This window comes from Schistocerca nitens, chromosome 2 (genome assembly GCF_023898315.1).
Source record: "Schistocerca nitens isolate TAMUIC-IGC-003100 chromosome 2, iqSchNite1.1, whole genome shotgun sequence".
Taxonomy (NCBI): Eukaryota; Metazoa; Arthropoda; class Insecta; order Orthoptera; family Acrididae; genus Schistocerca; species Schistocerca nitens.
Genome location: NC_064615.1, coordinates 943,389,603 through 943,413,485, shown reverse-complemented (window position 1 = coordinate 943,413,485; position 23,883 = coordinate 943,389,603). Strand labels below are relative to the sequence as shown.

The window sequence follows — 23,883 nt, the reverse complement described above, 5'->3', positions numbered from 1 at the left end:
CTTTGCTTCTGACCTCCTCAATTATGTCCAGCCTCCCAGTCCAGCAGCTAGACACCATACTAGACCACCATATTGGATTACATCAGATGATGGGAAAGAGGGAGGACCAACAGCGCCACCTGGGGATCGTGTTGTGAGCTGGTCAGCTGGACTCCAGATCTCATGGTGAACACACAGGATGGAGCTACTGTCTATGACAATTCAAGTTTCCAGAATGAGATTTTCACTCTGCAGCGGAGAGAAACCGCAACAACCCTCACACCACACATCAGAACTAACAATCATACGGCAAGTCATACACTTCTCACTCATGGCAAACAAATTTCAGCTTTAGTCTAGATTAAGCAAGAATAATTTCCTAGACACCTCAATTAAAATTAAAAACTTGTGGATAAATAGAAACGATCAAATGTGCGTTGTTTACGTGACGAACAAAAGTACGCAAAGTAACTTATTTTATTTTGTATATTTTCCGCAAATTTTAACAAAACTGAATAAAAATGAATGTATATGTTATTAATTGCTTTTGTCATTCAATATCATATCAAATTATTCTTCTGTTCAAATTGAAAATAAAATTTTAAAACATTAAATGTTATCTCATTTGCCGTTCATCTGATTGTTCTACTTTAGAACCATAGATGGTAAGCCTACAGCACTCGAATCAGATGATAACGTGAAATTTTCGGAGACCTATGTGTGTGAAAACAAATTGTATCATGTGAACAGGTTTAATATTGAATTCTTGAATATCAAGAGGGTTATGCACAGCCAGTCTATGTCGAGATACTTCTGCAAAAACTGTTTGAAATAGATAATCTTTGGTTCGTATTTTCATTTGTCATCGCAGTTGAAAAAGCCCGGGAAGTGTGGAATATTGTTTATTTTCAACCGTAGAGATGAATTGTGACGACTCGTTACTTTAACTGTGTACTTTTTCTTCGACGTGTTATTGAATTTGTGAAATATTGTTGCGTGGTTCGATGTTTCGTATTTGTTTATTTACTGCCGTAATTGGGAAATCTGGTCCATTCTTTGTGCTGTGGGTAAGCAATTTCTTGATTCAGGATAGCTAATGGTGTTTTTCCTCCATTGAAACTAGATTGGAGGAAGCACATAAAGCATTTTGTTTGTATGGGGTTCTAAAATTTCAAATTTATTTAATTGTGTTATGTTCGGTTTTTGTTACGGCGTATAGATTTTGACAGAGTTCAGGACGTGTGATGCAGCCATGACTGAATGTGAATTTGAGGCAGATTTTCAGTATTAATTCAAAAAATAAAACTTTATCTACTGTCCGTTTTCACCGTTTTCTTCAAATGTATATATGGGGTGTACATGACATTCTGTACTACATACATCCCACATTTGGAACTTTCATCGTGTGTCACTACAGTTCTTTGTAATAAACTTCCATAACACCTTAGATATTTTCACTGTGAAGTAAATTTTATTGACAAACATTCCCAGTTTGTCTATGCGATGATTAAATGTGCCTCCGACCTGGTGGTACTCAAAGTATGTGAAGCCACTCAAGTTTCTCTTGATTGTTTGAACTCAATTCCCCTCCAGTCAATTTCATGTGATTCTCTTCTGTTGAGCAAACTACCCCTCCCTCTGAGATTGCTTCACAAGAACTTGTTTATAAAACACTACTTATTATGTAACTTTGCAGCAATCACTGGTACTAATCACATAGCTAACAGGAATTTTTAATCCTTGGATATAGGTCATCAGATACACCTGTTGGAATCCTTGATAGGTTAATTTGTAATTTTCGTGTCTGGTGGTGGGATTCTCTATATCAAACTTTGCTGGGTAAGAGCTTTTAAAAGGCATTTGCATCAGAGTGCAAAGCTCCACACTGAATACTTGATTCGAAGGGAAAGTCTTCATTGATTTGTTTATTCCTTCATCAATGATACAATGTATGTTGTATTATGATTACTACTAACCGTAAAGAAGACATGTTAAGTTGCAGACAGGAGCAATTAAGACACTTACAGAAAGCTTTCAGTTACAGCCTTCATCAGCAAAAGAGAAATACAAACCATCCAATACACACAGGCAAGCACACCTCACGCACATATGATTGCCAACTCCGGCAGCTTGGACCAAAATTATGGATGTTATCAGTGGTTAATGCAATCATTCTTACTAAAATGACATAATTTATTATAATTTTTATAGGTTCTATAATTAGTCTTGTATAGCACTTTTTTCTAGCCAGGTTATATAGTTCAATATTACACATTCAAGGCCATTACGCCGCTTTTTTGTGCTATTTTAAAAGTTCATTTAATGCTATTTAATGTTTATTAAGCTTTTAGCTAAAGTACTTTGTCGTTTATACCTCTAATTTGTTGTGGCAGGCTCTTGTACAGTTTTAGTCCACAGTGTAACACACTATTTTGTATTTTGCACTTGCTCATCTTGTTTAGATGTAAACGGTGACTCAGTCTGGTTCCTTACTTGAGTATGAAGCTATTTGTGGCTTATAAATATTTTTCCTATGTACATTATATTCAGAAAGCTATAGACCTATTCATGAATAAAGGTGGAGTAATGTATGGTAGAAATAATATTGTGTTCATGAACATTCTGAAGCTTTTTGCATTGAACCCCATGTTAATATTCTGCCTGCTTTTGTGATTACTGTTTATAGAGCTCCCTCAGGAAAGTTAGTATATTTCACAAGCAAGTAGAATCACTTTTAACTTTCTCATTTTCAAATCATCCTTGGTGATTTTAATGTAAATTTTCATACTGGTAATAGTGGTAGAACAGATTTTGAGAATCTAATGCACTCTTTTAATCCGAGTTGACTTTGCCACAAGAGTGACAAAGGACTGCACAAGTCTGATTGACAATATATTTGTAGACAGTAACAGAATTGATAATATATCTGTAACACAAATCTTAAATGGCGTGAGTCGTGCTTGGGTAGCTCAGTTGGTAGAGCCCTTGCCCGTGAAAGGCAAAGGTCCCGAGTTCGAGTCTCGGTCCGGCACACAGTTTTAATCTGCCAGGAAGTTTCATATCAGCGCACACTCCGCTGCAGAGTGAAAATCTCATTCTAGAAACCTCCCCCAGGCTGTGGCTAAGCCATGTCTCTGCAATATCCTTTCTTTCAGGAGTGCTAGTCCTGCAAGGTTCGCAGAAGAACTTCTGTAAAGTTTGGAAGGTAGGAGACGAGGTACTGGCAGAAGTAAAGCTGTGAGGATGGGGCGTGTGTTGTGCTTGGGTAGCTCAGTTGGTAGAGCCTTGCCCGTGAAAGGCAAAGGTCCCAAGTTCGAGTCTCGGTCCGACACACAGTTTTAATCTGCCAGGAAGTTTCAATCAAGAGCATGTTTATTAAATCTGAAATTGACAGATCAAATAATAAAATCAAAACTATTTGTCAGGTGGTGAAAATGGAGACAGGAAAAAAAAATTCAGAAAGTACAGACAGTATCAGACTGTGTCATAATGGAAGCATGGTTGATGAGGGTGATATAGTTCTCAATATCTTCAGCAACCATTTTTTAACAGAAGCGAATCAAATTGGTGCTAAAAGATCTAATGGTTGAAACCATGAACCTTCTTCAAAAAGTAGTGCAGAACAAAATTAGTCAGCTGCAAATACCCCATATTACAATCGATGAGATTGATAAAATAGCCTAATAAGCCAAATGGAAAAATAAATTACTCGAGCACCACTGCAACTTTATTCTTAAAGTTCTCTGTCACATAATGTAATGAGTCTATAAATTAACAACTCAAAAATGCAATTGTTAAACCACTCCTAAAAAAAGGTGATAAAGCTGAGGTTTCCAAGTACTGGTCAGTTTCATTGCTAACAAGGCTATCTTAAATCCTAGAGAAATACGTTAAAGAGAATTATGGATCATCTTAATAAACATAACACCCTTAATAAACAGCAGTTTGGATTCCAAAAGGATATTTCAACTCAACACACAATTCTTACATTTGTCAACCAACTCTCAAATCCGTAAATGATAAAATGTCATCAGTCGGAATGTTTGTTATATATCTAAAGCATTCAACTGTGTAGATAACAAAATTCCAGTTATGATGGCTGAGCACTGTGACTTATTTGGTAAAGTTGGTAGGCTATGTGGCTCATATCATATCTAGATAACAGAAGGTAGTACTGAATAATTCTGCAATGGCATCTGTCTGCTCTGACTGGGGCATAGTGAAATGTGGAGTACCACAGGTCTTGGTGCTTGGTCTCTTACTTTTCTTAATCCTTCTCAATGATATGCCGTGGTGTATGACACACGAAAAGCACACTTCACCCCATTTGTGGATGATACAATCATTACCAGTGATAAAAAGTACCAAACTGCAATCTACATAACTCTGTGTCCACTGTATTCAAAGAAGCTCTAGATTGGTTCACTTCAAATGGTCTGTCTCTCAGTGTCCAAATTTGAGGGATTACACATGAACCACAATCTAAACTGGTCAATTCACATTGTGGGTCTATGTAGAAGACTGAATGCAGCAGCATTTGCCATTCACTCAATTTTGTGTGTTTGTGACTTACATACAATCAAAGCTGCATACTTTGGATATTTCCATTCGCTTGCGACATTTGGCTTCATGTTCTGGGGAAACAAGTTACGAGCATATAAAGTCTTTATTGCAGAGAAGAGTCATCAGAATTATGGATAGAGTGCATCCTAGATGCCCTTACAGAAATTTATTCAAACAGCTGAGGATCTTCTCACTGCCTTGCCAGTACATTCTTTCACTTATGTGCTTTTTGAACATAATCAGACAGTTTATGGGAGGAACAATGAATATCATGATCATGACACAAGAAGTAAACATGATCTTCACAAAGAGACAAAAAAACTGTCAGCATGTTACAGAAAGGAGTATATTATTCAAGCATAAAAGTATACAATAAACATTCAGTTTCTATTAAATCGATCACAGGGGATAAGACTAAATTGAAAAATCAACTAAAGCTTTGTCTTTGGAACTTATATATTTTTTGACAATGTGTAATTGTTAGTGAAATGTGTTTAATTTTAGACATTCCTGTGAAAAATAATATCTATTACAGGTTTATTGATTGTTGACAGAATGCTTTTTATATGAATTAGAATATAAACCTTATGGTTTGGTTATGTACCCATTTTTACTACCATGATCTGAATTATTTGAAAACTTGTACCTCATTTATCTGTTTACATATGATTTAGATTGTAAGCCTCATGACGATTTACATAAGGCTGTTACTGTAATAATCTGACATATTCTACAGCCTATTGATACTCACATCAAGTAACTGTGGAACTCAAAAATAAATAATAGTCACATGAGGCTGTCAGAATTTCTCTCATTTTAAATGACTCAATGGAATGAGCACTGTTGGTGCTGTTTATTATTCATACAGCTCTTTTCGATTCCTTCAAGACTTTCCCGGCACATGTTCCTCAGAATATGACCCCATGGTTGAAAGCTTCCGGTAGATGTGCAGAATAGACCACTTTGAGGCATGGAACATTGCACACTGGGGCAAGGATGAATGTCATTAGAAAAATCATTTTTGTCTCTTATATTGTGTTAAAACACAGTTGAGATGAAACTGAATTTTATGATCTTCAACAAAAAGGGTGACTATTTGAAATTCAGCGTAAGGATTCAAAGGTTCTGAAAAATATGTCTGTAGTATACGTTGGTATCTGCCTTACATAACAACCTTTGTCTTTGCTTCAACAGAATAAATGTCTTTCTTTATTTTAGGTGCATGATTTTTTGCAGCTTTTGTGAAACCTGGCATGCTTTTTTATTATTTTAATATGAAAGATTCTGTCAAAAATAGTCATTGCAATTATATATATTTGTATCACTTCCAGTAATAAAGGTTTCCCTGTTTCACTACAGACTGGTTGTTCTTGGAGGTAATTCAAGGATTAAGTAGGAAGTCATCCAGGACCATAAGGAAACATACAAATTATCTTTCACCATATGTGGGAATCTGGTTCAAAAAAGTAGCATTGTCACCTTTTGTTTCAGTTTGTGCATATGTATGATGATGATAAGTAAAAAAGTTTTCCATACATATGTTACTTTAGTTTTGGTTTGATGTTAGTTTTCATTACAAAAAATAAGTCCTAGAAAGCAAATTGTTTGATTGCATTCATTGATCTTAATACAACTCTCGGTTAAAATCATTATTAGATTAGAAAATCCCGAACTGTGTATAGCAAACAGTTTCTGCGTTTGCTCTGGAGACAAAACCTTTAATACATTTGTTATAGCGTGGTTGTCTTCTTCTTCTTCTGCTTTTACGGCCTCATTGGACCACTTCAGTCAATCATTTCTGGTCCTCTTCTTTGGTATTTTCCCCTTCCGAGTGGCCCAGTATCTCTTCATTCGTTCCGATGCTTTTCGTCGTTCCTTATCTGTAAATACCCTTTTCATTGTATGTCGTTTGTCAATTTTTGGTTTAAATCTTATTTCTGTGTCCCTCAACTTCTTTAAATTTGGCGTTTTGTTCTGCAAATCATCCAGAGTTATTTCCAGTTCTTCCATATCCTCTCTTATTTCCTTAAGCCATCCTCCTTGTTGTTTCAATTTCCAGAGTTTCTCAATAATTTTTCTTGATAATCTGGTTTCTGGTGTCCTCAGAATGTGACCACAAAAAGAGATCCTTTTCTTTCGTATAGTATCAGTGATGGGCTCCAGTTCTCTGTATACCACTTCATTTGGAACTATCCGCCATTGCCCAGCTTTTTGATATTTCTTATTTATGCATGTTCTAGCAATTCTTCTCTCTACTTTTAAAATTTTGTCAATTCTGTTTTTCTGGGTGACTTTAAAAAGAGTTTCACTTCCGTATGTAACCTCTGGTTGAACCACCGTCTTGTAATGTTTTAATTTTGTTTTAATTGATAGACATTTTTTATTGTACGTAGACCATGTTAGTTTTTGAGCTTTTATCATTTTATTAGTTCTTGCTCGCCATGCAGGTTTCTCATCCAATTTATGTGTTATAATTTCACCCAGGTATTTAAATTGTTTCACTATTTTAATTTCCCTATTATTCACTGTGATGTGATCTATTACAAGCGGATCCGTTACCATTATTTCAGTCTTTTCAAATGATATCTGGAGTCCTAATTTTTGTGCTATATTTTGTAAGCTTGTTATTTGTTTCGTGGCTTCCTGAATATTATTAGCTAGTAATGCTAGGTCATCAGCAAATCCCAAGCAATTTAGGTTTATTTTATCTTTCTTAGTTCCAATTTTAATATTCATAGGATTTTCCTTGTACCATTCTCTCATTACATATTCAAGAGCACAATTGAATAGCAATGGTGATAAACAATCTCCCTGTCTCAATCCTGTTTTAATCGTAAATGGTTCAGATATTTCTCCTCTAAATTTTACTTTGGATTTGGTGTTTGTTAAGGTTAACTGTATCATTTTTATTAATTTAGGATGAAGTCCAAAATTCCTTAATATTTTCATCATTGAAGATCTATGGATGCAATCATATGCCTTTTTGAAATCTACAAAGGTTATGACTAGTTGTTTTTGCCTTCTTTTGTAGACATCCATAACTAACTTCAAGGTGATTATCTGTTCTGGGCAGCTTCTCCAGGATCTAAATCCTCCTTGATATTCTCCCAGTTCCAGTTCTAGTTGATCTTTACAGCGGTTGTATAGTATTCTTGACATGATCTTATACGTGCAGTCCAAAAGGGAAATTCCTCTATAGTTGTCTGGATTTGATTTTTCCCCTTTCTTATGTAATGGATGTATTATAGCAGTAGTCCAATTTTCTGGTAATTTCTCTTCATTCCAGATTTTTAATATGCATTGGTGTAATGCTATCTTTACTGGTTCTGCTGCATATTTCCAAAGTTCAGCAAACGTTTGATCTTCTCCACTTGCTTTGTAGTTTTTGAGTTCTTTCAAAGCTCTGTAGACCTCATTAATTGTAGGTGGATTTATATTTTCTGCTGGTGTTTTAATTGGGGTTTCTGTGTTTATCTGAAGAAGTTCTGGGGGATCTTCACAATTTAGTAACTTGTTAAATGTTTCTGCTAGAATTTCTGTATTTTTACTATTGCTATGGGCTAGGTTATTATCTTTATCTTTTAACATTAATGTTGGAGGATCATATCTTTGTAATTGTCTGCCAAATATTTTGTAATAGTCTCTTGAGTTTGTTTTTTCACTATTTGTTTCTATCATTTGAAGTATATCTTTTTGGTACTGACGTTTAACTCTCCTTATTATTTTTTGTGTTGTCTTCCTTTGCTTTGTGAGTTCCAAATATGATTTTTCTGTTTTTTCATTTTGATGCCTTAACCAGGCTTGGTGTCGATCCAACACTGCTTCATCACATTCATCGTTCCACCACTGGTGTTTTTTCCTTGGATTTATAGGGGCAACTTGTTCAGCTATTTGTTTCAATTTGGGAATTATTTCTTCCAGATCATCTGTTATTTTTATATCCATGGTTTGTGCTTCATAATCCTCATTTTGTATCAGTTTATGAGGGTCATAGGTTCTCTTCTTCTTCTGGTGGGATTTTTTCTTTGCTAATGGGGTTAATTTAATTTTAATTTTTATCATGTAATGATCTGATCCGGTATCTGTCCCTCTCAGTACTTTCACATTGTAAATTTCCTTGTGGTAATTCTTATCCATGCAGACATGGTCCAGTTGCCATTCTCCTTTTTTCCAGTCTGGATGTTTCCAAGTTTTTAGTTTACTTGGTCTTCTCTTAAAATACGTCGACTTTGAGATCATGTCATGGTTTCTGCAAAATTCCACTAGTCTTATGCCATTTTTGTTTGTTCTTCTTTGTGCTGTCCATTTCCCTATTATGTCTCTATATCTCTTTTCCCTTCCTAACTGGGCATTGAAGTCTCCAATTAAAATTTTGATGTGATTTTTATTAATGTTATTCGTCGTTTGATCTAAGAGCTCCCAAAATTTTTCTACCTCTTCTCTGTGTTCTTTTTTATTATTTTTCTCATTTGTCGGGGCATGGGCATTTATTATTGTGTACATTTTATTTGCAGCTTTTAGAGTTAATGTTGAGAGCCTGGGAGATTGTGCTTTAAATTCTATTATGGACTCTATTATTTTCAGACTCACCACGAATCCTGTTCCAAATTGTGGACACTGTTTCATGACTCTTTTCCCTGGTATTCCCTTATAAATCCTATATCCTTGTGATTCTATCGGCTCCTGATCAGTATTTCTCATTTCTTGAAGTCCGGTTATGAGAATCCCCTTGCGATCCATTTCATCCGTCAGAATTTTGAGTTTGCCTGGTTGTATGAGGGAATTTATATTGTGTGTCGCAATGTAGTTTATTTGTCCTGTCTTGAGTTTTGGTCGTCTGTCCGTTTTGGGTATTTTCAGATGCTCCGACTCATCCAAGTTATCTTTCAGGTGACTGCCCACCGTATCCGAGTGCAGTCTTCCTTGGTTATTGCCAAGCGGTGGATTATTCCTTGAAAGATTTCCTTCCATGTTTGACTTTCAAAGGTAGTCAACCTTGTATGGAGCAAGCTCCGAGTTACAACTGCGGTTGTTAGCCGTAGAGGTTGTTTAGTGTTTGGTCCGCGAGAGCTATTTTATTTCGCTCAAGTCCGCCGGTAAACCAGTGAGGACCCCCCTATCCGCCACCTGGGACGCGCCACGTCGGAGTATCACCTCTCCGCCTGCTACGACACCGTAGTAGGTTCGTGGAGCGTGGTTGTCTATAAAATCAAAATGTTATTATATTGATGCACCCATAAACTTGGAAAGGGAGCTGGTATCATTACAGATATAATGTACAGAATGGAACATTAAACACGCAATGCTCTTAAAAACGTCTGCATAATAAATGTCTTCCAGAACCTAATTTTGTATGCAGATTTACTTCTTGACTATGAATTCAGATTCATATTCTTTATTGGTCATTCAGCATTATTACATGCAATAGACTTTGTCAGTTCACTTAACCTATTAATTTTACAAAATAAATTTTTATCTATTTAACTTTATATTGGGCATTTCTAAAAATTCTTCTAATGAATAGAATGGATTAGTTAACAAGAAGGTATGTGCATTTTCTTTAAATAATTTGTCAGGTTTGATTGACACATTTTTAGACAATTTGTTATATATTTTAATTGCCATATACTTATGACTATTGTCTGAAGTCTGCATTTAACAACAAACCAATGTTTATGTTCATTGTTTGTTATTCAGAAGCTCCTTCTAGCATTGGATGTCTTAATTTATTGCTAGGTTGTGTGTACTTATACCATAAAGTTAATGGTCTCCTCTCATTGCAGGTTTGAAGAGTGAGTAAAATGGCACTCCGTGAAATAGGAAGTGGACGAAGGTCAGTGCTGCAGATTGTTACCATTCATAAACAAAATGTTTATTATTCAATATATTTTTGTGCGATGTCATTGAGTCAGTTGATTCTACCAATAATAGACCAGTGAGGTAACAGTGTGACATGTGAAGTCAAATCTCTAAAAATAGAGAGAGAACAGGACACTGACTATAACTGTTTTGTGTCATTGTTATTTTTTGGAATGTAGGTAGACATTTTGAGGTCAAGGTTAGGTTGAAAGGTGAGGGGAGGACTGTGAATTGTCAAAGCCAACAAGTGTGAGATCAGAAGTGTACCTATTTTTTACCATTGAAATTTGAAGAGTTGCTTATGTCCACAAGTTTGATGTGTTGCTCAAAGTCGATGGGTGATATTGAAGGCTTCAATTCATCCATATTGTTTATTCAGTACCCTATACAACAGTTGCAGCTTCAAATTTGGAAGATTTATCATCACTTTTATGAGTACCTTTCAAGTAGTCCAGCACTGTTGTTTTGAACCGCAAGGATTACCTGGCGGAAGGACTCCGCCAGCTGTCAGATACTTCCACCAACTAACCTTTTCACAGTGACCCCATTTCAGTAATCCAGCAGGATCTCCAGTCACTACTCAAATCCTTAGGCTCAACTTAGAACCTCTCCCAGGAGTCCATCTCTCTACTCACCCCTACGACTCCCTGCACTCCTACCTTCTACCTTTTCCTAAAGTCCATAAACTTAACCCCCAGGGCACCCCATTGTGGCAGGTTACTGTGCCCCCACTGAGAGAATCTCTGCTCTTGTAGACCAACACCTTCAGTCTACTACCCAGAACCTACCCTCCTATATAAAAGATACCAACCATTTGCCCCACATACTCTCCACAGTTCCTGACCCTTTACCACATGGTGCCTTGCTCGTCACAGTTGATACCACCCCCCTGTACACCAACATTCCTGTTGCTGCTGTTGAACACTACCTTTCCCAGCACCCAACGGATTCTGAACCAACAACCTCTTTCCTAGTCACCATGACCAACTATATCCTCACCCACAATTACTTCTCCTTTGAAGGCATTACCTACAAACAAATCCGGGGTACGGCTGTGGGCACCTGCATGGCATCATCCTGCGTCAACCTATTCATGGGTCATCTAGGGGAACCCTTTCTAAAAACCCAGAATCCTAAACCCTTCACCTGGTTTAGATTCATTGATGACACCTGTGTTATCTGGATCGGAGGTGAGGACACCCTATCCACATTCCTTCAGAACCTCAACTTCTCCCCCATTTGCTTCAACCTAACAAGCCATCTTCCTAGATGTTGACCTCCACCACAAAGATGGCTACATCAGTACCTCCGTCTATATCAAACCTACTAACCATCAGCAATACCTCCACTTCGACAGCTGCCACCCATTCCATACCAAGAAGTCCCTTCTGTACAGCCGAGCCACCCGTGGTCGTCACATCTGCAGTGACGAGCAGTCCCCCTCGAAATATACCAAGGGTCTCAGTGAAACCTTCACTGACTGTAATTATCCTCCCAACCTTGTACAAAAACAAATCTCCCATGCCTTATCTTTCCAGTCTCCCACCACCTCCCAAAGTCCCATTGTCCAGCCACAGACGCGCATTCGTCTCGTAACTCAGTACCGCCCAGGACTGGAGCAACTGAATTACATCCTCCGCCAGGGTATTGATTACCTCTCATCATTTCCTGAAATGAGAAATGTCCTGCCCACTATCCTTCCCACCCTATACACAGTGGTATTCCCCCATCCACCCAACCCATACAATATACGAGAGTCATTCAATAATTAAAGATACAAGTTGGTCTGGGGAAAAAACTGTTACTTGGGCAAGTTGGGTACTGGGTACTTTTATGGCTTTAACTTGGCATCAGTGGGATGAGCCCTCATTAGTTGATGTATCAACAGTGTTTTGTTTATAATCTCAAAAATACGTTTCAAGATGGTGAGTCCACTTGAAACATCCGCAATAGCTGAAAAACGTTCTGTTATTCGTTTTTTTACTTGCTGAAGGTGAGAAACCAGTGAATATATGCTGTAAAATGTCTAAAGTTTATGGTGAAGGTCGTAGAAATCGTGCATATTTTTACAAGTGGGTAGAGCAGTTCAAAAATGGTCGTGACTCTGTGACTGAAGAACACCATTCAAGCTGACTAGTCGGAGTTTCAACTCCCTCACTTGAAAGTTGAATTGATGACATTGTTTGTGTTGACCTCTATGTGACTGTGGAAATGATAGTTGATAGGGTTCAAGCTAGTATTGGTACAGTTAACAAAATTATCTGTAACAAGCTGAAGTACCGCAAAACGTGCAGAATGGGTGCTAAAGGAGTTGGCATGACTACACAAGGAAACAAGTTTGAGAGTGTGCACAGAACTAAAGGAACATTATGAAAGAGAAGGTGAGCACTTCCTCAACAAAATTTTAACTTGTCATGAAACTTGGGTTCCCTATTATGAGCCAGAATCAAAAAGACAAAGCATGGAGTGGAAGCACACCAACTCACATGTCAACAAAAATTTCAAAACCCAAGCGTCAGATGGAAAAGTCATGTTGACAGTGTTTTGGGATGTTGAATGTCCAGATTTTCATGATTATTTCGAAGAGCAGCGTACAATGAACAGCCAATACAATTCATATTTGCTTTTAAACAAGATGAAGCCAGCCATGAGAGAGAGATGTCATGGATCTCAGAGGGAAGGTGTGATTCTCCAGCAAGACAACGCACATCCTTGTGTTGCTCAACTAACCGGTGAAACCACCGACAAAATGGGCTGGGAAGTACTGTCTCATCCCCCTTACGGTCCTGATTTAGCACCCAGTGATTTCCATTTGTTTGGTGCACTGAAGGAGGCATCACATGGGAACAGGTTCTAGGACAACAAGGATATGAAAAAGTTTGTGGAAAATTGGTTCAAACATAAAGATAAAGAGTTCTTTGCAGGTGGAATAAAAAAAACTTGTGGCTCATTGGAACACGTGCATAAATGTTCAAGTGGTTATGTTGAAAAGTAGGAAAAAGTATTGTTTTGTAAGAATAAACCCTTTTTTCTCCAGACCTGTGAAAACAGTCATGTGGTCAACAAGCTAAGCTGCAACCACTGTGCTGCATTCTATGTGGGCATGACTACCAACAAGCTGGCTGTCCGCATGAATGGCCACCAACAAACTGTGCTCAGGAAAAAAGTGGGCCACCCTGTTACTGAACAAGCTGCCAAACATGATATCCTTCATTTCAATGACTGCTTCACAGCCTGTGCCGTATGAATCCTTCCCACCAACTTCCTATGTTCCCAAAACCCTCCTGGCCTCAACCTTCGTTACTCACAGTCCTCGTCCATCCAGTCCCTTCCCTGTTCCCATTCCAGCATTACACAGTCATCATTCACCACCACTCACAGTCTTTTTATTTCTCTCCTTTTCCGCTACTCCCCCCACTCCTTCCCTTCTCTACCTCTTCCCTGCCCTCCGTCTTAACTTGCAGCAATTCATTGCCCACCATACTATCCCTCCCCGCCCCAGCCTCCTCCTTACCCCCAGTGTCACCACTCCCATTCATGCACTGGTGCTGCTGCTCGCAGTGTGGTTTCAATTGCCTGAGACTCCAGTCATGTGTAAGATGCGTGTGTGTGTGTGTTTGTGTGCGTGTGTGTGTGTGTGTGTGTGTGTGTGTGTTTGTTTTGTTGATGAAGGCCTTAATGGCCGAAAGCTATAATTGTGAGAGTCTTTTTGTTGTGCTTACCTGTGACTCGGTATCTCCACTATATGGTGAGTAGTAATTTTCCTTCTCGAAATATTGTTTCAAGTAGTATTTTTATTTATAAGAAGAAAATATGGGAATCCCCCTGATGCTGGAGTCAGTATTGCTTGTTGCCATGATTTTTATTATGAAACAACCATTTTTGCATAATTTTGCAGATACGAAAGAGTTATTTATGTTGGGAAGTGATACAGCCAGTAAGTTTTTCTACTAGTTATCCATGATTTATACATATTTTGTTCTTCCTGTTATACAGGGCTCAAAGCTGTGACAGGAAATCAGCACTCCCAGTGCCCTTAGGAGCCAAGCATCAGCGCTCTAGTTCTGTGGGTCCAAATACTCAATGTATGTATAGCACTCCACTTGTAAGACAGAACAGTGCCATAAGCAGAAGTTCAACAAGGTATCCCTGTCTTTTTAAATTATAGATTTTGGTACTAAAATTATTAAATTTGACTAAGTCTCATATAAGAATATTTATTAATGGGATACCCATTTGGTTTCAAAGGGCTGTCAATGTTCTACATTTGTTGATACACGAGGGGGACCCAAAAGTAACTGGAATCGTAATGCTGCACATCATGTACTTGTAGTAGCAGGTTGCACCACCAGAGGGTTGTAGTAGGAGCTCTGCTGAGTCATTCTGCCACGCTGCGTCACCCAACAGTGAGAAGTGTGGTTTCTTTGACAGTTTTTTGAGTGTGAGTACAGTGCAGACGTGACAGAATGTGCGGCAGTGAAGTTTTGTTTCTTGCTCGGCAAGAACGCAGCAGAAACTGTTGCGATGATTCGGGCAGCCTACAAAGTCCATGCTCTTAGTAAAACGCAATTGTACGAATGGTTTTCTTAGTTTAAAAAGGGAGAAATGGTGGTTGAAGATCAGCCATGTTCCGGTCGACCTTCAACTGCTCGAAGAGAAGACAACATCGACAAAATCCGTGATCTCATTAGTGAAGATCGACGCAGGACAATCGACCAACTCAAGAAATTGTCCGGGTTGTCCTGGAGCTCAATTCAGCGCATCTTGACCATCGATTTGGGGATGCGAAGAGTGGCAGCAAAATTCGTGCCGAAGCTTCTTACCGGAGATCAAAGGGATCGTCGCCTTCAAGCCTGCCTCGAAATGAAGGATGCATTCAAAGATGATCCACATTTTTTCAACAAAATCATTACAGGTGATGAGTCATGGTGCTATGGGTACGATCCAGAAAGTAAACAACAGTCATCACAGTGGAAGTCGCCTGGCTCACCTCAACCAAAAAAAGCTCGACAAGTGAAAGCAAATGTGAAAATGATGTTGATCTGTTTTTTTGACATCAAAGGGATCGTACACTCTGAATTTGTCCCTGTAAACCAGACAGTAAACCAACAATTCTATTTGGAGGTTATGAAACAGCTTCGCAGAAGTTTGTCGCGAAAACGTCCGGCTTTGTTGGATTCTGGCGTGTGATTCCTGCATCACGACAATGCTCCCGCGCACACGGCTGTAAACGTTCACCAGGTTTTGGCCTCAACGAAGACGACTACCTTGACCCACGTGCCCTATTCGCCGGATTTAGCACACTCGGACTTCTTCCTATTCCCGAGGATGAAAAGAGACTTGAGAGGGAAGCGTTTTGCGGATGTGGAAGACGTAAAATGCAATGTCATGAAAGTGCTAGCAGGTATCAAAGAGGACAAATTTAAAAGGTGCGTCGAACACTGGAATGAACATTTGGACAAGTGTATTAATACTAATGGAGAGTACTTCAAAGGAGATTAAGGCTGTATTTGAAAACAATAAAGTATGTGCTTTCTAGAAAGAAAATCCGGTTATTTTTGGGTCCCCCCTCGTGTAACAAAATTATACAAATTACTTGCATTGTGTGAACGTCCATTTCTTCATTTTTCTGTTTTTGTCATTGACACGAGGTTCTCTTGTTCTATACATCACTCTTGCACTGTCTGTGTTGAAAAATAATGTCTCAAAGGCAAAATGTACATCTTGTTTATAATCAGATCTTTAGCCTAATCCGAGGTTGAGGTTAAGATGAAAGATCACAATTTAGTTGAGTTGGTGAAGCCAACAAATGCACAAGTGGAGTCATAATGGAGGTGACAGACTGATTTGTAGTGTAGCCAAAAGCCTATGTTAACTTGAAAGCTGATACTCCCATTTTCCATTGTCTGTTTATTTGTGTAGAGCCCTGCAGTATGCATATCAATAACAGAAATGCCAAAATCCAACAGAAGCAATTAATGAAAACTCCTTGTTAGTCACTTGCTACACTTTTTGTGTATATTTACTCCTGCAAACATAGTGTCTCCAAAACTTCAGTTTGATCTTGCTCTGGCTTGTGTTGTTAATGTTATTTTTACTTTAAATACTCAATAATTCTCCTACAATCAAAACAAAAACATTGTTAAGTCATTTGCTACAGAAATCAGCTATTCCACCATCTTATCTTTCCATGACTGCTGGCGGCAGGCATTACCAACGTAAACTTAAGGGTTCAAACACCTAATAAAGTTTCAAAATTTTTCATAAAGTCAATGATATTTGAGAATAGCATGTGGATTACAGCGAATCTTCAACAGTTTTTGCGTTTCATGATAAGACATCCTCCGAAAAGGATAAAATACACAAATGAAGACGTACCATATGACTTCCTACATGCCAATTTCTGCAAATTATACGAAACATGATAAAGTGTCAGAAGATAGCCAACTGATTCTTTCCAGTAGTATGTATCAAAATAATTTCACCATTCTTTAACATCTCATAAACAAAGAAGTGTTGAACCTGTATATGTGTTGACTGTCCGAGATATACAGGGGTTTTTTACTAGTTGTAAGGCACTAGCCTAGCTTTATTAATGTGGAGCCTATTCTAGCATTTCAAGTAATTCGGATAGTGTCTTACTAGATTAATTCTTTGGCTTTCTGCTTTTTGAAGTAATTCATGCTTCAATTGTGAATAATGCTACAATGTGTCGGTGATTTGCCACACCACAGTACTTTGCCATAATGGCAGTTGTTGCATACCATATGTACACATCACCAGCAAAATCAGCATCATTGTAAATACTGAAGCCATCTTCTGTGTCATCAATAATGCTATCTTTCAATGCATCTTTCAGAGAGTGAAATATGTTTCATTCTGTTCCAGTCCGTAGTTGTTGGTTTTCCCATTGCTCAAGCAGCTTCATTCACGGCAAGATTGGTGTTTGGATGAGCTGTTACTGATACACAAGAACTGCAGTTGTCTCATAATAAGAGACAGAGTTTGAATCTCCTTCATTTTTTAGTATTTCCTTGTGTTCAGTGAGAATTTGCATTGTATTGGACTCCGCCAGTCAAAATCTTTCCAGTATTTTTTGTATACAAAGTGCAACTGAAAAATTTGGTGCATGGTCCCATACGTTAAAAACTGCACTGGTTAGGATGAGGTCCCTTCTCACATCCATTGAAATGCATGTCAATGAGTGCCCCTTATAATGCAAATCACTGAAGTGAAGCAGTTATGAAAAGTGCAACCAAGTTAATGGGTCAGTGTGAGAACTTTCGTCATAACAAAATGTAACACAAAAACTGAGCCATGTGTTAACATGAAGTTCTGCTTCAAATTAGGAAAAACAGAGACTTTGAAATGTTTGTGCCAGCATATGTGTTGAAGCAATGAGTAAAAAGTGTGTTTGAGTGGGTTAAATGCTTTAGAGAAGGAAAGAATGGTGTTGAGGATGAGCCACGTTAGACGAGTGACAACGAGCACAATCCTAGACAACTTAGAATGATGGTAACAAAGTGATGCGGCTGTCTTTGAAAATGATAACAAAAGACTTGAAGATAAACAAAGACAATGAAGCACTATTGCTCACAAATATTTGAAAAAGTGGAAGATTTGTGTCCAGTGTGTAGTGCACACACTGACAGATGAGCAGAAGCAAACTTGGATGGAAACATTTGGAAAAATTCATTGGAATGTCTAATTGGAATCCACAGTTTTTGGAAACAATCATTAGAGATGAGGTCTGGTGCTACCAATATGATCTGGAGATCAAGTGACAGTCAGTGACATGGTGTTCATCTTTCCCCACCTCCCAAAAAAAGTCAATTAACAAAATCGATGATAATGATGATAGCCTTTTTCAACAGCAAGGACTCGATCTATTGTGAATATCTACCCAAGTGACAGTCAACACAGTTTACAAGCGAGTTATAAAATGGCTGCTGCAACACGTCTGGTGGGTTCATCCAGAACTGAACTGGAATGGAGAGTGGACTTTCCTCTTCAACACCTGCATGCACACTGCGATCCTCATGCTAAACTTTCTCTCTCTATTCAAGTTGACTGTTCTTAAACACCCTCCTTATTCTCCAGATTTGGTGCTAGCAGGATTCTTTCTGTTTCCCTGCCTCAAATTAGCCCTGAAAGGCTTAAACTTCACAGATGTTGCAGATAGCCAACAATGCGTGGGCAGAGTGCTTAGTGATTCCGCAAGAAGTGTTAGCTGTTTCCAACAGCTTCACAGCTGATGTCTGAAGTGTTGTAGCTAATGGTGATAACTACGAAGGCCAGTAAAACTAATTTGTTTGTAACTCTTGTTTCCTTTATTTTCTGAGAATATTTTCTGAGCTTTTTATACACATCTTGTATTTCTCTTGAGTTTGTGTTGTAAAAACTTTAGAAAAATGTCAGTTGCCTACTTGTCATTACCAACAATCAGGCTATGTTATACGGACATTGCTATATAAGGGCTGGAATGTATGAGAGTTTTGTGCTCTCAGACAGTTTGGTACTGCCCAATAGTACTTCAAAATTGTTTGCACTAGGGGCAAATTTCAGCTGATAATTACTGTCTGATAGTACATTGCGAGTACTTTCTGCAAGAGTCTGAAAATCTTGCGATAACAATGTCAGAAGTGTCTACAGACGGCAGGGAGAGTGTGTGTGAGAGCTGAGAGGTTACTTGCTGTGAGATTTTTCTGTCTTAGTTCTGTGCATGAAGGAAGAGGTTGTGATGGAAGACTGTCGGGCTGCAGCTTCACTCTTAATACTTGTAGTGGCAAAGAAAAAACGTAAACATCTATGTTCATGTTGGATAAGAGAGCAGATTAGATGGTGGAATGATTTTGGAGCATACAAGAATCTCATTGTAGACCTAGTGATGGAAAAGCCACAACAATATCAAAATTTTTTGATAATGGCAGCAACGGAGATGGACAAAAATACTCTTTAGAAGTGGGCCCAAAATTGCCAATCTAGATACTAGTATGTGTAAATCAAATAGTGTTAAATACAGACTGCTTGTGACACTAATATTTTTATTATCAGCTACATTTATTCTCTTTAATATTTGGCAAAATAACAATTACGATGAAGTGACATTACACCAATTTCATCTTTATTCCTATAGATGTTCAAAAGTTAAATAGGGCAGATACTTGATAAATCAAACAGTTCCGGACATAAGTTTATTTCAACATTTTTATTTGTGTTGGCTTAAGAAACCACTCATAAATTCCTGAACGTCTGTCTTCAACATCCCCTTAATACTATAATCAATAAATATCACATCGTGTAATATTTTAGGTACAATAAAGCTGTATTACTTGAAGTCAGATGGCAATTTTCTGAGATCTAAAACAATTACTTTCAAACATAATGTCACTTGTTTCTCTATGTTATTTAATCTATACCATAAAACAACTTTGTTTGATTCCTTGATGTGTAGCTATTCTGGTAAACTTCTTCTATTTAGATGTTAAAAACTGTAGCCATTGTAACCAACAATCTTTCCTTGTACAAACTAACTGAATGCACAACATTGTCTGAAGTCTGATTCCAGACAGCTTCTTGCATTACTTCTTTTGCCAACACATTGCTGACATTCACTCACTGTGCGTATCCATCATGACAGTAGTTACAGCTGTCCCGACAGTGCTGGTACATGTGTGCAGAGCAAATCATTAATGTGGTACAGTGGGCAGCATGCTAGGCTTTCTTTCTCATTTTCATATTAATATTCATTCTGGTCTCTTCAATGACAATTTCTTTGTTTTCATTTGTTAATTCTATTTAATATGTCTATGATGTCTTTATATGTTATTTGCTGAGTAGCACTGTTTAGTCTAGAACTTTCGAAATAGGCTAAATTCTCGTGTTGTTTGTTTAGGAAATAAAATGGGTGATTTCTTCACTCATAAAAATGCCATGGCCACATATTGTGGCTCAAAATGTTTAGTGTCAAGGGTATTTTTATTGAGTATGGCAAAATATATTACCAAGATGTGCAACATACAAACTGAAATGTGGCACAAATCTGGGACACAGCAGGAACTCTCAGCTCTCCTGACAGTGCCAGTATATGTAAATGGAACGAGGATCACTGCTGTCAGCTGCAGCGGGACATTAAGCGGAATCAGTGGCGAGGAGCAAAAATGTATACTGGACCGGGATTCGAACCTGGGAATGACCCTGTCCAGGGACGGGGACTGTGGATAGGTGGTGCTTGGTGGGAATGTGGATCAGCCACGAGGCATACCGAGATAGTCTGTGCAGTTGCAATAAAGCTGTGTCCTGAGTGGCGCAGTGGTTACTGACTTGCTTAGTAAGCAGGAGTTCCTGGGTTCAAATCAGGGAGTCTGGTACACATTTTTGCTCATCACCATGGGTTCAGTTTAATGTCCTGCTGCAATTGACAGCAGTGATCCCCCTTTCAATTTCCATATAGTGTTTCACAGATGTGGGATCTGCAAGGTATCTGTTCTTTCGTAGGAACAGACACCATGCGTTCATATAATGCCGGTGTAATTTTTCTTGTCTGAGAGCTACGGCGTGAAGCTCTCAAGAGATGGAAGTTGCTGTGTACATCAGATGTCTAAACTCGCAGAGGGCAGTTGTTTGAAATCTTGCCCCACACTTGGATACTGTCAGTGAGCTGACTTTCAACATTGTTTACATGACACATATTACTTACAAAAGCTCTCTGAGAGTGAGAAACTCTCACATATATACATGGTTTAAAGTCTGTTTACGTTGCGTTTTGAAAATCCACTTTCTTCCTGACTTTATACAACGCTGCTCTAGCTATGTGATGCTTGCAGTCCATAAACAGTCTTTCTAAAGTGAAATTGTATTATATTCCAAACTGAATTGTTCTGTATATACTTCATCTTCAGGCCTTACATAAAAAAAGAAGAAGAAGAAGAAGAAGAAGTGATCTTCAATCAAAAGTGTTTGATGAGCATCTTCTGTGAAGCAGCTATTGCTTGTGCAAAGTTTGAACAATGTGATGTAAAACAGCACTAAATGTACCATCATCAGTTTCTGCTTTCTGAATATAACCTTTCTGCAACCAGTCACAATTAAATGACGACTTCGACTGGTTTCAACTTTTTGACTTTGAACCCAGAGTTTTTGCAATACTTCGGCGTTCTTAGTGTGTTAATCTAAATGGAAAATTTTTCTCTACAGAGACTCAATTTCTGAACTGCTAGTTTGCATTCATATTTTCTTCTCTTTGCAAAACAATTTGGATCTTAGTTCATCAACACCAACTTTTATTAGCGTCAAGAATTCATCACTTTCTATCCAGGTTGGTTTTCATCATAATTTTTTGTTCTCCCTTTTATTGTCTTCAAAAAATGTAGAATTTCTGCTTTCATGAAGTTCAAATTATTCCTTGAGTCTGAATTCCAGCGGATGCAAACAGCCTATGAAATTTGCTGTCTTCTGCTTCTCATACCACTTCAGATCATTTTGGATCTGGGAATTGTTCCCTAGGGACATAAAGTTCAACGTGCTTGCTAAGGAAATTATGTATTACTTGTGGCTTACATTTTATATTGTGATTCATACCCCTTTCCTTTTAAAAGAAATCCAAACCCTAAATTTATCCTTGGCTTTGATATTTTATCACAGCCCTACACAAACTAGCCAGGTCACAGCCACGAAATTTGTGCGTGTTTGCTGAAGTCAGTGATAATTCAGAGTCTGAAAATTCCATTACAGGGTGAACATTATAATTGCAAGTAACATTATGTCAAATCACGACCAATGAATAGAGGCAGAATCACCTTAAACAAGGACACCCACTTAGCTGTAAATCAAAGTCCAGGTCCAGGATGTGAGGTTCCAGTTTGCATCTCTACGTACATAGACTTCAGTAAGAAGATACGAACTGCTGAGCAGACTTCCAGATTGAACCAGATGCCTTATCATCAGACATAAAACAGAATTGTTTGCTTATAAAAACACAAGAAATATGCCAAAAATTCTGATATGGTCGAGTTTTCCTAGTGGTCAATTGTACTGTAACTCATATGGTGTTCTGTTTGGAACTGGATACATAGTACAATATAAAATGCAGGCTGCAGTATAGCAAGCATTTGTCTACAATCCATTTAGTAGTCTTTCTGAGTTCAACATTGGATGTTGTGCAACTTTACAGTTCTGTTTTTGTGTTCTGCTACACCATTTTGTTGAAGGGTGAAGGGATCAGTAACTTTGTTGCCACGCAAAGATAAATTAATTGACTTTCTTATTATTAAATTCTTTTCTTTCATCACATCTAAATTGTGTAATGACATATTTGTTGGTTTGAGATTAATTTAAAAATGAAGTGCATCACATACTTTATTTTGACATTTCAGAAAGAAAATTTTCTGAAGTTGTCTTTAAAATACTCCATTGCAATCTGCATGGATTAATTCTCCAGTAATTGTAAAGTGGTTTACTTGTTTTGACAGTAATTTATGAGTATTTCCCAGTGCCTAACTATTGTAAAGTTGATGCTTGTAACCTTCTTTACTAATGTCAAGTTTCCTCAAGATACTTCCTTATTTCTCATACTCTGTATCCCATGGTGGCAGTCTTTATTGTAGACCCAGCTATTTCTTTAGTTATAGTTTCTTACATTCAGATTGTGACCTATTTCCTTTACATCAGTTTTTTGGATGAAGTAATGTTGCATCCTCTTTTGGGTTTGACGTCCATCTTCTAAATTTTCTAGTGGGGTTGATAGATTGGGGATCGGACGCCTTAAATAGCACCAATTGCCTACAGTTTTAATGATAGTGTGCAAACAATAACTATGTAGCCGGCAATATGCTTTTAAAAGACATTGTGGTAGCCAATTCGATGTGGTAGGTTAATTAATATACCCTCTTGGCCGAGTGCCCTGACATCACAGAGAACAGACTTTAGATGCCTCAGCTGCTAGCTTCCCACACGTGCCAAGAAGTACCTTATTTACTCGAATCTAAGCCGCACTCTTTTTCCGATTTTTGTAATCCAAAAAACCGCCTGCGGCTTGGAATCGAGTGCAAAGTAAGCGAAAGTTCTGAAAAATGTTAGTAGGTGCCGCCACAACTAATTTCTGCTGTCGAATGTATGTAGCGTTACACAGGCATGCTTTGCAGGCACAAAGATAAATACTGGCGCCAAAACCTCTGCGTCAGTAAAAAAATTAGAAAAAAAGGTGGAAGACGAGCTTTTTTCTCCGCCCCGAGTTTCGACCACTGCATTTTCACACATTATCCAACGAAATAAATACAAATTCCGTATTGTACATCTTCGAATGTAGCAGCATTTCAATGTACTACGAAAATCCTACTGGCAAGACTGTTTGGGATGTTCGTCAATATGGCCAACTCTACGTTCTGAATGGTTGCTAATAGGAACTTTTATGAATTGTGAATCACACTCAGTATTCTCTTCACCATAAGAATAATACGAATATAAACATTTTGCCACGTATTG

General features: G+C 38.0%; 1 protein-coding gene across 1 annotated transcript in view; it reads left to right on the top strand.

The window, feature by feature from the left end:
- The first annotated feature begins 822 nt into the window (after positions 1-822).
- LOC126237271 (kinetochore protein NDC80 homolog) overlaps positions 823-23,883 on the top strand; it is a 173,807-nt gene continuing 150,746 nt past the window's right edge. The window contains exons 1-3 of the mRNA XM_049947198.1: positions 823-1,046; positions 10,326-10,375; positions 14,398-14,544. Of these exons, the coding sequence (XP_049803155.1) occupies positions 10,344-10,375; positions 14,398-14,544 (179 nt within the window). The 5' untranslated portion in view covers positions 823-1,046; positions 10,326-10,343. The remainder of the gene's footprint in view (positions 1,047-10,325; positions 10,376-14,397; positions 14,545-23,883) is intronic.